Source organism: Salmo salar, chromosome 19 (genome assembly GCF_965601325.2).
Source record: "Salmo salar chromosome 19, fSalSal1, whole genome shotgun sequence".
Classification (NCBI taxonomy): Eukaryota; Metazoa; Chordata; class Actinopteri; order Salmoniformes; family Salmonidae; genus Salmo; species Salmo salar.
Window position 1 is genome coordinate 75,530,168 of NC_138309.1, and position 15,441 is coordinate 75,545,608.

At 44.3% G+C, this 15,441-nt stretch overlaps 1 protein-coding gene across 4 annotated transcripts in view; it reads right to left on the minus strand.

The window, feature by feature from the left end:
* Nucleotides 1-321: 321 nt before the first annotated feature.
* The window catches only part of LOC106579520 (brefeldin A-inhibited guanine nucleotide-exchange protein 1), a 112,738-nt gene continuing 97,618 nt past the window's right edge, over nucleotides 322-15,441 (minus strand). For all 4 annotated transcript variants that reach the window (XM_014159494.3, XM_014159493.3, XM_014159496.3 and 1 more), the window contains 13 exons: nucleotides 14,260-14,432; nucleotides 13,832-13,992; nucleotides 12,606-12,736; nucleotides 12,375-12,504; nucleotides 12,014-12,149; nucleotides 8,937-9,075; nucleotides 8,340-8,412; nucleotides 8,071-8,224; nucleotides 7,821-7,960; nucleotides 6,969-7,140; nucleotides 6,599-6,737; nucleotides 2,179-2,296; nucleotides 322-2,028 (listed from right to left, as the gene is read on the minus strand). In XM_014159494.3, the coding sequence (XP_014014969.1) occupies nucleotides 1,801-2,028; nucleotides 2,179-2,296; nucleotides 6,599-6,737; nucleotides 6,969-7,140; nucleotides 7,821-7,960; nucleotides 8,071-8,224; nucleotides 8,340-8,412; nucleotides 8,937-9,075; nucleotides 12,014-12,149; nucleotides 12,375-12,504; nucleotides 12,606-12,736; nucleotides 13,832-13,992; nucleotides 14,260-14,432 (1,894 nt within the window). In that variant the 3' untranslated portion in view covers nucleotides 322-1,800. The remainder of the gene's footprint in view (nucleotides 2,029-2,178; nucleotides 2,297-6,598; nucleotides 6,738-6,968; nucleotides 7,141-7,820; nucleotides 7,961-8,070; nucleotides 8,225-8,339; nucleotides 8,413-8,936; nucleotides 9,076-12,013; nucleotides 12,150-12,374; nucleotides 12,505-12,605; nucleotides 12,737-13,831; nucleotides 13,993-14,259; nucleotides 14,433-15,441) is intronic.

Genomic DNA, 15,441 nt, shown 5'->3' on the forward strand with positions numbered 1-15,441 from the left:
CTGGTCACGCAGGGATTTATGGCTGATTAAGAGATTATTTGACAATTTAAAACAATACAACCACACGTGGATAACGCATTTCAAGTCATCAAGAATGACAGTTTGAAGATTAAATCATCAACCCTGTTACTTTATTTGGCACTTAATATGCAACTTATTTAACCTCTTGAGATGGGAATACTTGTTTTTTTATGAAGTTGAACTCTGCCAGAATGTTAAAATTAGATGAATTATTTTTGGGGGGGTGGACCACTTCTCAAAAAGGCACGGAATTGGTGGAACGACCCATATAGTCCAATCAAATCAAAATGGCCGAACAAATCAAGTTCAAAAACTTTATTGACCTATAACCTGATTAAAATGTCGGATGATGACCAGTTTTGTACAGAAAGTTTTACAGAAGTCTTTTTTCAACATAGAAAACTTTACATTGCTGTACCATATACATTTTGTTTTCTACATCCGTGAGCAAGGAATGCGTCCCATTCACAAGTCTTCTTTTAAAGCACAGTTAACATTATTCTTCATTTACTCTATACATACAGCATGTCCCCAAACAAAAGAAAAGGTAAATTAAATATATTATGAATTTATTCAAATTTGTACACAGAGTGGAAACTAACTTGAAACATGGAAACAGACCAGTGATTCAGAAGCAGCTCACACCAGGGGCCTATTCAGAAGCATTGCAGATAGAAATGTTGTATATAGAGCTGATAATTCCTTGTAGTATATGACAATCATATCTACACAATACATTTCTATCTTGAACGTTGGAACCTCCTGAACGGGGCCCCTAGTTGCTCTCCTTTTTTCCAGTTTTAGGAGGAGCCCCAGTTATCGACTATCAGTTAAAAAGTCTCAGAACATATCAAGTGGAATAATTTAACCCATAACTTTCTGCCGTCTCGTCGCTCAATTACAAACTGCAGAACAGATGGTTCAGTCAAAATAAATAATCACAAAATCTTCAATAAAGAGATCAAGTGCAGCAGAATACAGAAAAAAAAATTACGAAATAAAATCCAGTGTTATGAGATTACATTACAAAGCGCCATTTTTGTAGTTAATATTTAATCCACAGGGCTATTGGTGTTAACGTTAGCCATCAGTGGTGCAGCCAGGAAAATATCTGAATTATTATTGAGTAAGAAATGTCACGTTTCACATTACTGAATATTCGTCATTTGCATTGCATGATGTACGTGTAGCCATTTCATTCTCAAGAGTAGCTTGTAAGGATACAGTCATGTCAAGAAGCAGTACCTTTTGAAATATATTTGACTCTTCTGAGTCAGAAAGGTGGGTAGGCCAATTGTATAATCATAGTTATTCTGCAGTCGTCAGTAGAATTGGAGAATCAGATCTTCACACAATGCCAAGCCATTCTTCCAGTGATATGAGGGGCTTCGGGTAGAAGTTGCCCATAGGATCGAAGATCAGCTTGACCTCCCAAAATCCTAACCATAAGGGGGATGCAAAAACTGGCCTTCGATCAGTTTCTAGGGGCAACTTCAACCTACTCTGAAATGAGGGGGCAGTTCCTGTCACATGACCAGTCAGGTTCACAGTAGAGATCTCTGGCAGTTTCCTGTACCGTTAGTGGGGGATTCTGGGCAACTGCCAAATCCAGAGGGGGTGAAGTCTGGTCAGATGCACCCCTTGTAGTACCCTGGGGGATGGGAGACCATAGTCCTAAAGGGTTTGTAGACAAACCCAAGGCAAGAGGGGAGAAGGACTTTCAGAGTTCCAGGCTTCCCTATCCAGAGGTCTCGGTGCCAGCCCGCTACAAGTGCAACATCACTGGGCTTCCTCTCCAGCCACCTCCCCTCTCTCCACCGCAACTTCCAGCTCTGGTTCTGGCATTGGTTCCTGTTTCGGCTGGGAGGTGTCAGGTATCTGGGCGATCTGGAACACGATCCCAATGCGTAGGTAGAACTTCCGCAGCACGGACCGCAGTTCTGGGATAAGATCAACCTGCATGATCTCGCACAGCAGAGGGTAGTACCTGGACGCATGGGCCTTGAACTGGGGGCCAAGAGAGAGACATAAAACATCTACATACAGATTGGATTGATATCCATACAAAGATGGGGTTAGGTCTCCTTGAACATGTCACTGACAATGACCTGACCAAATCAATGGCCTGTCAATGTTGTTAATGGTTGAGATCCTTACCCTGTCGTCACTGATCTTCAGGACCTTGGTGAGGAAGAGGAGGAGCAGGTTGGTCCAGGCTTCTCTGTGGCTCTCTGATGTTAGAGTCAGGAAGTAGGCTACTGCCTCACTGCACACACTAGAGGGAAAGATGGAGAGATCATGATAACATGACTCATTAGCCATATGAAAACTGTTCAGGGACACAGAATTAAGATGCGATTCACTAATTAATTAGCACCAAGACTTATTTCACTGCCAACGTGAAATTATTTGACGAGTTGACTCTCTACACCAGCCACAGGGAGAGGAGCAGCCATGACCTCAGCATTTCCCTCTGTCCTCTAGCCCTCACCCTGGACCTTTCCTCAGAACCGCCATCTGCCAGCCCTTCATCCCTCCTCCTCCTCCTCCTCTCTTTCCCATCTTCACAGTCCCCCTACACTCCATGACCTAGTCACCTCCCAAATCGGTTTAGTTCTTTTAGAACACTGCCATAATCAACCCTGCAGTACTGCTGCAGTCTCCTCTAGCATGATGCCCTGCTATGTTTGTGTGGTGTGTGTCAGTTTGCTGCTACAGTCTCCTCTAGCATGATGCCCTGCTATGTTTGTGTGGTGTGTGTCAGTTTGCTGCTACAGTCTCCTCTAGCATGATGCCCTGCTATGTTTGTGTGGTGTGTGTCAGTTTGCTGCTACAGTCTCCTCTAGCATGATGCCCTGCTATGTTTGTGTGGTGTGTGTCAGTTTGCTGCTACAGTCTCCTCTAGCATGATGCCCTGCTATGTTTGTGTGGTGTGTGTCAGTTTGTTGCTACAGTCTCCTCTAGCATGATGCCCTGCTATGTTTGTGTGGTGTGTGTCAGTTTGTTGCTACAGTCTCCTCTAGCATGATGCCCTGCTATGTTTGTGTGGTGTGTGTCAGTTTGCTGCTACAGTCTCCTCTAGCATGATGCCCTGCTATGTTTGTGTGGTGTGTGTCAGTTTGCTGCTACAGTCTCCTCTAGCATGATGCCCTGCTATGTTTGTGTGGTGTGTGTCAGTTTGCTGCTACAGTCTCCTCTAGCATGATGCCCTGCTATGTTTGTGTGGTGTGTGTCAGTTTGCTGCTACAGTCTCCTCTAGCATGATGCCCTGCTATGTTTGTGTGGTGTGTGTCAGTTTGCTGCTACAGTCTCCTCTAGCATGATGCCCTGCTATGTTTGTGTGGTGTGTGTCAGTTTGCTGCTACAGTCTCCTCTAGCATGATGCCCTGCTATGTTTGTGTGGTGTGTGTCAGTTTGTTGCGCATCTTTGTGACAGTGCAATTCAGTGAGTGTTCCCTTTCTCTCTCCCTCCCTTCTTTCTCTGTCCCTCTCTCCCTCACACACGAATGCACATAGAGACTGACAACCTAAGTGTTTCCTGTTAATCTAGACACTGCCTTTAATACAAAGTGAATCAGAAAGAGACAAGATTGATAGCTACTTGGTTATCCTCTAATAGAGACAAGATGATAGCTACTTGGTTATCCTCTAATAGAGACCAGATGATAGCTACTTGGTTATCCTCTAATAGAGACAAGATGATAGCTACTTGGTTATCCTCTAATAGAGACCAGATGATAGCTACTTGGTTATCCTCTAATAGAGACCAGATGATAGCTACTTGGTTGTCCTCTAATAGAGACCAGATGATAGCTACTTGGTTATCCTCTAATAGAGACAAGATGATAGCTACTTGGTTATCCTCTAATAGAGACAAGGTGATATCTACTTGGTTATCCTCTAATAGAGACCAGATGATAGCTACTTGGTTATCCTCTAATAGAGACCAGATGATAGCTACTTGGTTATCCTCTAATAGAGACAAGGTGATAGCTACTTGGTTATCCTCTAATAGAGACCAGATGATAGCTACTTGGTTATCCTCTAATAGAGACCAGATGATAGCTACTTGGTTATCCTCTAATTGAGACCAGATGATAGCTACTTGGTTGTCCTCTAATAGAGACCAGATGATAGCTACTTGGTTATCCTCTAATAGAGACAAGGTGATAGCTACTTGGTTATCCTCTAATAGAGACAAGATTGATAGCTACTTGGTTATCCTCTAATTGAGAGAAGATAATAGCTACTTGGTTATCCTCTAATAGAGACCAGATGATAGCTACTTGGTTATCCTCTAATAGAGACAAGGTGATAGCTACTTGGTTATCCTCTAATAGAGACAAGATGATAGCTACTTGGTTATCCTCTAATAGAGACCAGATGATAGCTACTTGGTTATCCTCTAATAGAGACCAGATGATAGCTACTTGGTTATCCTCTAATAGAGAGAAGATGATAGCTACTTGGTTATCCTCTAATAGAGACAAGATGATAGCTACTTGGTTATCCTCTAATAGAGACCAGATGATAGCTACTTGGTTATCCTCTAATAGAGACAAGATTGATAGCTACTTGGTTATCCTCTAATTGAGAGAAGATGATAGCTACTTGGTTATCCTCTAATAGAGACCAGATGATAGCTACTTGGTTATCCTCTAATAGAGACAAGGTGATAGCTACTTGGTTATCCTCTAATTGAGAGAAGATGATAGCTACTTGGTTATCCTCTAATAGAGAGAAGGTGATAGCTACTTGGTTATCCTCTAATAGAGACAAGGTGATAGCTACTTGGTTATCCTCTAATAGAGACAAGATGATAGCTACTTGGTTATCCTCTAATTGAGACAAGATGATATCTACTTGGTTATCCTCTAATAAAGACAAGATTGATAGCTACTTGGTTATCCTCTAATAGAGACAAGATGATAGCTACTTGGTTATCCTCTAATAGAGAGAAGATGATAGCTACTTGGTTATCCTCTAATAGAGACGATTGATAGCTACTTGGTTATCCTCTAATAGAGAGAAGATGATAGCTACTTGGTTATCCTCTAATAGAGACGATTGATAGCTACTTGGTTATCCTCTAATTGAGACCAGATGATAGCTACTTGGTTATCCTCTAATAGAGAGAAGGTGATAGCTACTTGGTTATCCTCTAATAGAGACAAGATGATAGCTACTTGGTTATCCTCTAATAGAGACCAGATGATAGCTACTTGGTTATCCTCTAATAGAGACCAGATGATAGCTACTTGGTTATCCTCTAATAGAGAGAAGGTGATAGCTACTTGGTTATCCTCTAATTGAGACCAGATGATAGCTACTTGGTTATCCTCTAATAGAGACAAGGTGATAGCTACTTGGTTATCCTCTAATAGAGACCAGATGATAGCTACTTGGTAATCCTCTAATAGAGACAAGATGATAGCTACTTGGTTATCCTCTAATAGAGACCAGATGATAGCTACTTGGTTATCCTCTAATAGAGACCAGATGATAGCTACTTGGTTATCCTCTAATAGAGACCAGATGATAGCTACTTGGTTATCCTCTAATAGAGACCAGATGATAGCTACTTGGTTATCCTCTAATAGAGACCAGATGATAGCTACTTGGTTATCCTCTAATAGAGAGAAGGTGATGACAACTGTGTTGACTCCGTAATAACAGCGGCATTCTGTCTGTTTGTGGATCCATATACAATACCCACTATCCATTCCAGATATTTCAGATAGCTGTCACATTTAGACAGGCTGTCTAAATGAGTGGAGAGAGTGGGAGTCATCGACTGTTGGCGATACATCAACACAATCTGACTCAGTCATTCTCTCTCAGGACCAATTTATTTTGATTCCCCTCTCGCTTTGGTGGATAATTCAATTTTGCGTCGGCGACTGTGACTTCTCTATTCCCTAGTAAACAGAGGCGTCACTCTGTCTCAGTCCCTCAGACAGCTGTGGTCAGGACAGAGCACCGGTGTCGTATCGAGATGTGTGTCCGCTCCCCCATTCAATCCTGTCCCCCTCTAATGACATGGACTGATCAATGCCTGCCTTCTCCCAGCAGCCTGCCTGCCTTCTCCCAGCAGCCTGCCTGCCTTCTCCCAGCAGCCTGCTGGGAGCCTGTCCTCTCCCAGCAGCCCCTCATGAAAAATGATGAGTTGTTTATTCTGGTAGATAGCTGCCTGCTGCCTGGTTCTGAAATACTCCAGACGTTCCATTTATAGGATTTCAATAAAAGTAATGTTTGCAGAGAGTTCCACCCACAACAAAGCAGCAAATTAGTTATTAAATATTTTTGTAAATCAAGAGCACATTCTGGGCATCCTTCAGACATATGTGAAAATACAGTAATTCCCTCCGTATGACTCCCATCACACACAGCTCCATGAGGGAGGTGTGTGTGTGCAGTGAGAGGATGATTGTCGTGACATGGTGAAAGGCTCGTTAGTGAGAGGGAGAGGAGCAGAACAACAACAGGAAGCTGTAGAAAAGAACTGCAGAGGGCATTTGTATAGTTTGACAGGCGCCATTCAGTGATATGGTGGTGGGGCGTGGCGGTTCTTCCTTACTTGAGCAGCCGTCTCTGGACCTCCTCCCAGGCGGTCTGACGGCTGTCGTCAGTGTACATCCGGAACAGGATCCTCAGGCCACACGCCAGACTGCTGGTCTCCTGCTTCAGCAGATTGGGCTTTGACTTCCCTTTAAAACCTGGAACAGACAGAGAGAGAGTGGTTACTGCCCGTTACGGTCACAGAGAGGCCCATCACCACTAGGGAGTACAAACGGGGGGCATTGTGCCAATTGTTCAAAGAATTCCATTTGAGATTCATAACATCACTCTTCTACTTCATGTCATTCTAGCAGATTCCTCGGGTGGTGCACTGCAGAGCCATAGATGGACGCTGGTATAACCGCCTTTGTTCTGGTGCAGTGACCCACCTGCCTTCCAGAGAGTGGTCCTCTGCTCGTTGTTGGCATTGAAGGCTTTGGCGAAGCGGTGGGACTCCAGCAGACAGTCCAGCAGCTTGAACAGCTGTTCTGAGGTCAGGTAGCGGTACATTCCCTGGTCCTGGGTCTCCACAAGTACGTCTGCTGCGTCCAGAGCATCTCTCTGGAGAGGACCAACACATACACAACCATTAGACAACCTTCACAACCATTAGACAACCAAACACAACCATTAGAGAACCAAACACATACATACACAACCATTAGACAACCAAACACAACCATTAGACAACCAAACACATACATATACACACAACCATTAGACAACCTTAACACAACCAAACACATACATACACAACCATTAGACAACCAAACACAACCAAACACATACATACACAACCATTAGACAACCAAACACAACCAAATACATACAAAGCCTTCTCACTTCTTTGTTGTCAATAGATTCCTCCTTCCTTAACAACTACTACAATAACAACATATAGTAAGTAGATCAGTGTTTCCCAAACTTGGTCCTGGGGACCCCAAGGGCTGCACGTTTTGGTTTTTGCCCTAGCACGATTCAAATAATCAAATCTTGATGATGAGTTGATTATTTGAATCAGCGGTGTAGTGCTAGGATAAAAACCTAAACGTGCAGCCCTTAGGCCCGGGTTTGGGAAACGCTGCAATAGATACATTTAACATTTTCAATGATCAGTCCATCCAGCCAAACTACTGAAAATTAATCCGGCAAGAACAAACATTTTAGCAAGAAATGTGTCCTTCCCCAAAGTTCTGAACCAGTGATACCTCTCATCCTCCACATAGGGAGTGAGCCGTTACCTGTGCAGCAGCCAGGTTCTCAGCGTCCTCCTTCCTGCTGGTCGCAGGGAAGAAGACCATGTTGTCTATGGTCTGGATCAGCTCCAACTGTACCACACACTTAATGAGCAAGGCTGAGAATAACCTCTGCTCCTGGATCTCTGTGGAACACACACGCACGCACGCACACACGCACACGCACACAAATAATGAGCATAAGGTTGAAAAACACTCCAGTTGTACAAGGCGTAAAAGTGAGAGAGACACTAACTTATTGGGGTCCTGTTTCTGGGGCCGTCCTCATAAATGCCTGTGCTGTACTGACTCTGCCGCCGGGTCTCCATAGCAACCCTCTCTGCGCTGTTGATGGAATGCTGGTCCTCGGAATGGGACTGGATGTCCACGGACTTCTGGGAAATTGAGTCCTGAGGGCACATGGGCAGAAGTAATTTTGTCTGCATGGTACTGGGTTATGTTGCTGTACGGTCTAATCTGGCATAAGAGATACACCAGACTGACTGGAAGACCTACAGTACATACCAGCTGTCTGTCTGATATGTCCTGTGGTGTCATGGGATCTCCCTCTGCTCCTGCTGGTCTCCATGTCAACAGCCTGACAAGAGGGCAGAGAGGTACGATATGTGACAGGACAGTGCTACTCTACTTTTACACAGCATCACAGTGTTATACCATACACAGACAGTCAGTTATCACTCTATTAACTAAACAATGGTAGAAGTGACCACGGCCATTCAATTCCACCTCTCCCGTCCCTTCTTATTGGATGTTTCTTCATATGAAGACTATACTGGGGCGGCAGGTAGCCTAGTGGTTAGAGCATTGGACTAGTAACCGAAAGGTTGCAAGATTGAATCCCCGAGCTGACAAGGTAAAAAAATCTGTCGTTCTGCCCCTGAACAAGGCAGTTAATCCACTGTTCCTAGGCCATCATTGAAAATAAGAATTTGTTCTTAACTGACTTGCCTAGTTAAATAAAGGAGGAAAACATTTTTTTTAAATGACTGTCTCAGTGGCTCCATGTTTACTATCACTATGGTCAGCAATAACACAATCATCACAGACAATATTCCCAGATGAATCTCAGCGATATGAATAAAGCCTGCATCAGTATCTTACGCGTGTGGGATGGTGGTCTTGAAGATGTCCAGCATGCAGTTACAGGTCTTGTCCCAGGTCTCTGGAGTAAACTTCTCTCCATTCAGGATGACCACGTTCTCCAGACAGTTGGTGCCTGACCGGGCCAACTGCTCATTATCTAGGCCGAGAGGGAGAGGAGGAGTCAAGAAAAGAGAGAGTGGAGAGAATAAGTGAGGGAGGGAGAAAGTAGAGTCAATTAATGTTGAGAGAGAAGGGAGGGAAGAAAGGGAGGGGTGGGGATTGAACAGAAGAGGAAATAGTTCCCTAGGCTGGTTTAGCAGTCCATCAGCCTCTGGATCACATATACCGGTGCAACATGGGTTCCAATCCATCCTACTGCTATTTCACTACACTCTACCTCCGTCTTATCCAGTCAACCAAAAAATGACCCACTCCTTAAAGAAAAAAAGGAGAGGAATTATGCACAAGAAAGAGGGATGGAGGTGTACTCAGTATAAACCCAGGACTGAATGGAGGTGTACTCAGTATAAACCCAGGACTGAATGGAGGTGTACTCAGTATAAACCCCAGGACTGAATGGAGGTGTACTCAGTATAAACCCAGGACTGAATGGAGGTGTACTCAGTATAAACCCAGGACTGAATGGAGGTGTACTCAGTATAAACCCAGGACTGAATGGAGGTGTACTCAGTATAAACCCAGGACTGAATGGAGGTGTACTCAGTATAAACCCAGGACTGAATGGAGGTGTACTCAGTATAAACCCAGGACTGAATGGAGGTGTACTCAGTATAAACCCAGGACTGAATGGAGGTGTACTCAGTATAAACCCAGGACTGAATGGAGGTGTACTCAGTATAAACCCAGGACTGAATGGAGGTGTACTCAGTATAAACCCAGGACTGAATGGAGGTATACTCAGTATAAACCCCAGGACTGAATGGAAGTGTACTCAGTATAAACCCAGGACTGAATGGAGGTATACTCAGTATAAACCCAGGACTGAATGGAGGTGTACTCAGTATAAACCCAGGACTGAATGGAGGTGTACTCAGTATAAACCCAGGACTGAATGGAGGTGTACTCAGTATAAACCCAGGACTGAATGGAGGTGTACTCAGTATAAACCCAGGACTGAATGGAGGTGTACTCAGTATAAACCCCAGGACTGAATGGAGGTGTACTCAGTATAAACCCAGGACTGAATGGAGGTGTACTCAGTATAAACCCAGGACTGAATGGAGGTGTACTCAGTTTAAACCCCAGGACTGAATGGAGGTGTACTCAGTATAAACCCAGGACTGAATGGAGGTGTACTCAGTATAAACCCCAGGACTGAATGGAGGTGTACTCAGTATAAACCCAGGACTGAATGGAGGTGTACTCAGTATAAACCCAGGACTGAATGGAGGAGTGTACTCAGTATAAACCCAGGACTGAATGGAGGAGTGTACTCAGTATAAACCCAGGACTGAATGGAGGTGTACTCAGTTTAAACCCAGGACTGAATGGAGGTGTACTCAGTATAAACCCAGGACTGAATGGAGGTGTACTCAGTATAAACCCAGGACTGAATGGAGGTGTACTCAGTATAAACCCCAGGACTGAATGGAGGTGTACTCAGTATAAACCCAGGACTGAATGGAGGTGTACTCAGTATAAACCCCAGGACTGAATGGAGGTGTACTCAGTATAAACCCAGGACTGAATGGAGGTGTACTCAGTATAAACCCCAGGACTGAATGGAGGTGTACTCAGTATAAACCCAGGACTGAATGGAGGTGTACTCAGTATAAACCCAGGACTGAATGGAGGTGTACTCAGTATAAACCCAGGACTGAATGGAGGTGTACACAGTATAAACCCAGGACTGAATGGAGGTGTACTCAGTATAAACCCAGGACTGAATGGAGGTGTACTCAGTATAAACCCAGGACTGAATGGAGGTGTACTCAGTATAAACCCAGGACTGAATGGAGGTGTACTCAGTATAAACCCAGGACTGAATGGAGGTGTACTCAGTATAAACCCAGGACTGAATGGAGGTGTACTCAGTATAAACCCCAGGACTGAATGGAGGTGTACTCAGTATAAACCCAGGACTGAATGGAGGTGTACTCAGTATAAACCCAGGACTGAATGGAGGTGTACTCAGTATAAACCCAGGACTGAATGGAGGTGTACTCAGTATAAACCCCAGGACTGAATGGAGGTGTACTCAGTATAAACCCAGGACTGAATGGAGGTGTACTCAGTATAAACCCAGGACTGAATGGAGGTGTACTCAGTATAAACCCCAGGACTGAATGGAGGTGTACTCAGTATAAACCCAGGACTGAATGGAGGTGTACTCAGTATAAACCCAGGACTGAATGGAGGTGTACTCAGTATAAACCCAGGACTGAATGGAGGTGTACTCAGTATAAACCCAGGACTGAATGGAGGTGTACTCAGTATAAACCCAGGACTGAATGGAGGTGTACTCAGTTTAAACCCCAGGACTGAATGGAGGTGTACTCAGTATAAACCCAGGACTGAATGGAGGTGTACTCAGTATAAACCCAGGACTGAATGGAGGTGTACTCAGTATAAACCCAGGACTGAATGGAGGTGTACTCAGTATAAACCCCAGGACTGAATGGAGGTGTACTCAGTATAAACCCCAGGACTGAATGGAGGTGTACTCAGTATAAACCCCAGGACTGAATGGAGGTGTACTCAGTATAAACCCAGGACTGAATGGAGGTGTACTCAGTATAAACCCAGGACTGAATGGAGGTGTACTCAGTATAAACCCAGGACTGAATGGAGGTGTACTCAGTATAAACCCCAGGACTGAATGGAGGTGTACTCAGTATAAACCCCAGGACTGAATGGAGGTGTACTCAGTATAAACCCAGGACTGAATGGAGGTGTACTCAGTATAAACCCCAGGACTGAATGGAGGTGTACTCAGTATAAACCCCAGGACTGAATGGAGGTGTACTCAGTATAAACCCAGGACTGAATGGAGGTGTACTCAGTATAAACCCAGGACTGAATGGAGGTGTACTCAGTATAAACCCCAGGACTGAAGGTTCGCTGTCTGTCCTCACCTTGCTGAACACACCAGTACAGCTGGGCCAGGATGTCATCCAGCAGGACATCACTGAGAGACTCAAAGTACTGCGTGAACACGTCAGAGATGGCGTAAAGTGCGTGGTTACAGGTCGTCGTCATCCACTCTGCTTTCTGGCAGACCAAAACACCACAGAAGGGTTACAACGGTTACACCAGTGCCTCTGGGCATAATCTAGTCATTGTAGCAATTGGTACTGGATACTAGTTGTACCCAGGGATTGGTGCTGTAAATTGTGGAACCAATGGTGTACATATGGAAATAGGCGTTGATTACACAGGAGATAAAGCTGGGTCTTTGATGAATGGGTGTTGGGTATTTGGGATGTGGAGACTTGCCTCAGTTTGCTGCTCAGGCAGCTTCATGTTGTCAAAGATCCTGAAGACGATTCTGAACAGATCCTGCCACCAATGTTTCTCAAAGGTGTGTCCATAGGTCTTCATCACCTCAAACATCACCGTCAGACCCCTGACACACACACACATACATTTACTCAACAGTACACCCTTACCATCAGTTCAGACTTAATATTCCCATCTAGGACGGCACAGGACTGAAACTCTTCTCACCTGGTCCTGACGTCCAGTTTACACCTGTTGATGATGCAGGACAGCTCAAAGAGGATGGGGAACCAGCCCCTCACCCACACCCGGTCCTCTGGGGCTACATTCATATCATCACTGGTGTAGTCTTTGAAGGCCTGCCAGAGAGAAAACAGGATTGCTTACCACCATGCCCTGAGATGACACACACATACACGGACATGCCGACAAACACTAACGTTTTAAGGCTCTAAGCCATACGTATGGTTCACTGGAGGCTTTCCCTGAATTTGCCCCACTGCCCATGCGTCCACACACACACAGACGCACACACACCTAATCCCCTCCTCTCCTCTTGTCCACCCCCACACAAACAAACAGAAAGCAGGCAGTGGGGCTGGAGCGTATAGACAAGAGACCTTGGGGAAAAGCACTGGCAGTAAACACCATATTTTCTAACATGGTACATTTTCATATGCAAACCTGTCATCAAGGCAAAGGGTGGCTATTTTGAAGAATCTCAAATATAACATATATTTTGATTTGTTAAACACTTTTTTGGTTACTACATGATTCCATATGTGTTATTTCATAGTTTTGATGTCTTCACTATTACTCTACAATGTAGAAAATAGTAAAAATAAAGAAAAACCCTGGAATGAGTAGGTGTGTTCAAACTTTTGACTGGTACCGTATATATACAGTCACAGTGGTCAGGTATTCTGCCACTGTGTACTCTCTGTTTAGGGCCAAATAGCATTCTACTTTGCTCTGTTTTTTTGTTAATTCTTTCCAATGTGTCAAGTAATTATCTTTTTGTTTTCTCATGATTTGGTTAGGTCTAATTGTGTTGCTGTCCTGGGGCTCTGTGGGGTCTGTTTGTGTTTGTGAACAGAGCCCCAGGACAAGCTTGCTTAAGGAACTCTTCTCCAGGTTAATCTCTCTGTGGGTGATGGCTTTGTTATGGAAGGTTTGGTAATCGCTTCCTTTTAGGTGGAATAAAGGTTATTTTTTTAGTTTTTTTTAAATATACACAGATATCTCTCTAATTTGGGAGATGCTGTTACCCAGAGTGACTTACAATGTTTAGCTGGTAAGTCACAAGAAAAATATGAATGTTTGGGGACCAGTCATGGTCTAACATGAACATCTATGGGCAGTACCATTTGATGTTCAGCAATGACTGATTTGGGTTCAGGTCTTAACTATGAGACCTGGTAATAAACCCGGTCCAGTGTTTGTTTGTAACTGACCTGGGGCCTGTCAGAGACGTATTTGGCGCAGTGTCGGATGAGGCGGATGGCCTCCATGCTGGTGTCCGGGAAGGAGGCGTTGCAGGCAAACTCAGACAAACACTTGACTGCATCCTGGAAGGAGTCTATGGTGGCTGGGAAGTGCTTCTCAAATACATTAGCTGAGAGAAGAACAGAAGAAGATCAGAGGAAATGGATCAAATTGGAATCTGATGACTAAAGTTACCTGATCTGTCAATCAGAATTACATTCGATGGCCCTGTCATCAAAAATACTAAAATAAACAACTTGAGGATTAAATATTAATCTAATAGTGAAACCATCATATTGAAAATAACATCTCATAAGATAGAGACAATACAGATCAGATATGAAATATCAGTTCTTAGCCCGAGGTGTGTGTGTGTGTGTGTGTCTTAGTAACTCACTGGAGATGTGCCCCGTGGTCTGGAATGCTAGCTCTACGATGCTCTCGTCCTGGTCCGAGGCAGCCAGGTGGAACACTGAGAAGATGTTCTTCCAGCCCGACCGGATGTTCCCTGCCTGTGAGTTGACCATCTGGGCTATACAGCGCACCACCATGTCCCTGATCGTTGGAGATCTGGAGGAGCAGGAGGAGGACATATGGGTTATACTGTATGTGAAAGAAAGTTGGACTATGAGGAGGATCATCAATAGTGCAGTAACAGTCAAAGTACAAGTACCCTTGCTACAGCCCTTTATTCAGCCCGTCTCATTTTTCCCCTTTTGGATGTTGTGACATACTGGTTTCTGACGGCGACTGTTGTCATTGCGAAGAGCTGGTATATTTTTCCGGGTGCTTTGAAGAATGAGAGAGGGCCAGCCTCTGCACAAAAGTACTCTCACACACTGGCTGAGACTAATGAACACACAGCACCACAGGGCGTCCATGGCTTTACGTGGCTCCCTGCCACTTCCTCTGAGCTGTAACACTCTTCTCACAGTAAGCCAGTGGTTGGATATGGGACTGGTAGTTCTCCTTCACATCAATGAAAACAGCTTTTAACTCCAATTTGAATCAACTGCATCTGTGTCACAACTTCAACTCTGTAGTCTTTGATTTAGTTGCCAGAGTGCTACAGTGGGGGAAAAAAGTATTTGATCCCCTGCTGATTTTGTACGTTTGCCCACTGACAAAGAAATGATCAGTCTATAATTTTAATGGTATGTTTATTTGAACAGTGAGAGACAGAATAACAACAAAAAAATCCAGAAAAACGCATGTCAAAAATGTTATAAATTGACTTGCATTTTAATGAGGGAAATAAGTATTTGACCCCTCCGCAAAACATGACTTAGTACTTGGTGGCAAAACCCTTGTTGGCAATCACAGAGGTCAGATGCTTCTTGTAGTTGGCCACCAGGTTTGCACACATCTCAGGAGGGATTTTGTCTCACTCCTCTTTACAGATCTTCTCCAAGTCATTAAGGTTTCGAGGCTGACGTTTGGCAACTCGAACCTTCAGCTCCCTCCACAGACTTTCTATGGGATTAAGGTCTGGAGACTGGCTAGGCCACTCAAGGACCTTAATGTGCTTCTTCTTGAGCCACTCCTTTGTTGCCTTGGCCGTGTGTTTTGTGTCATTGTC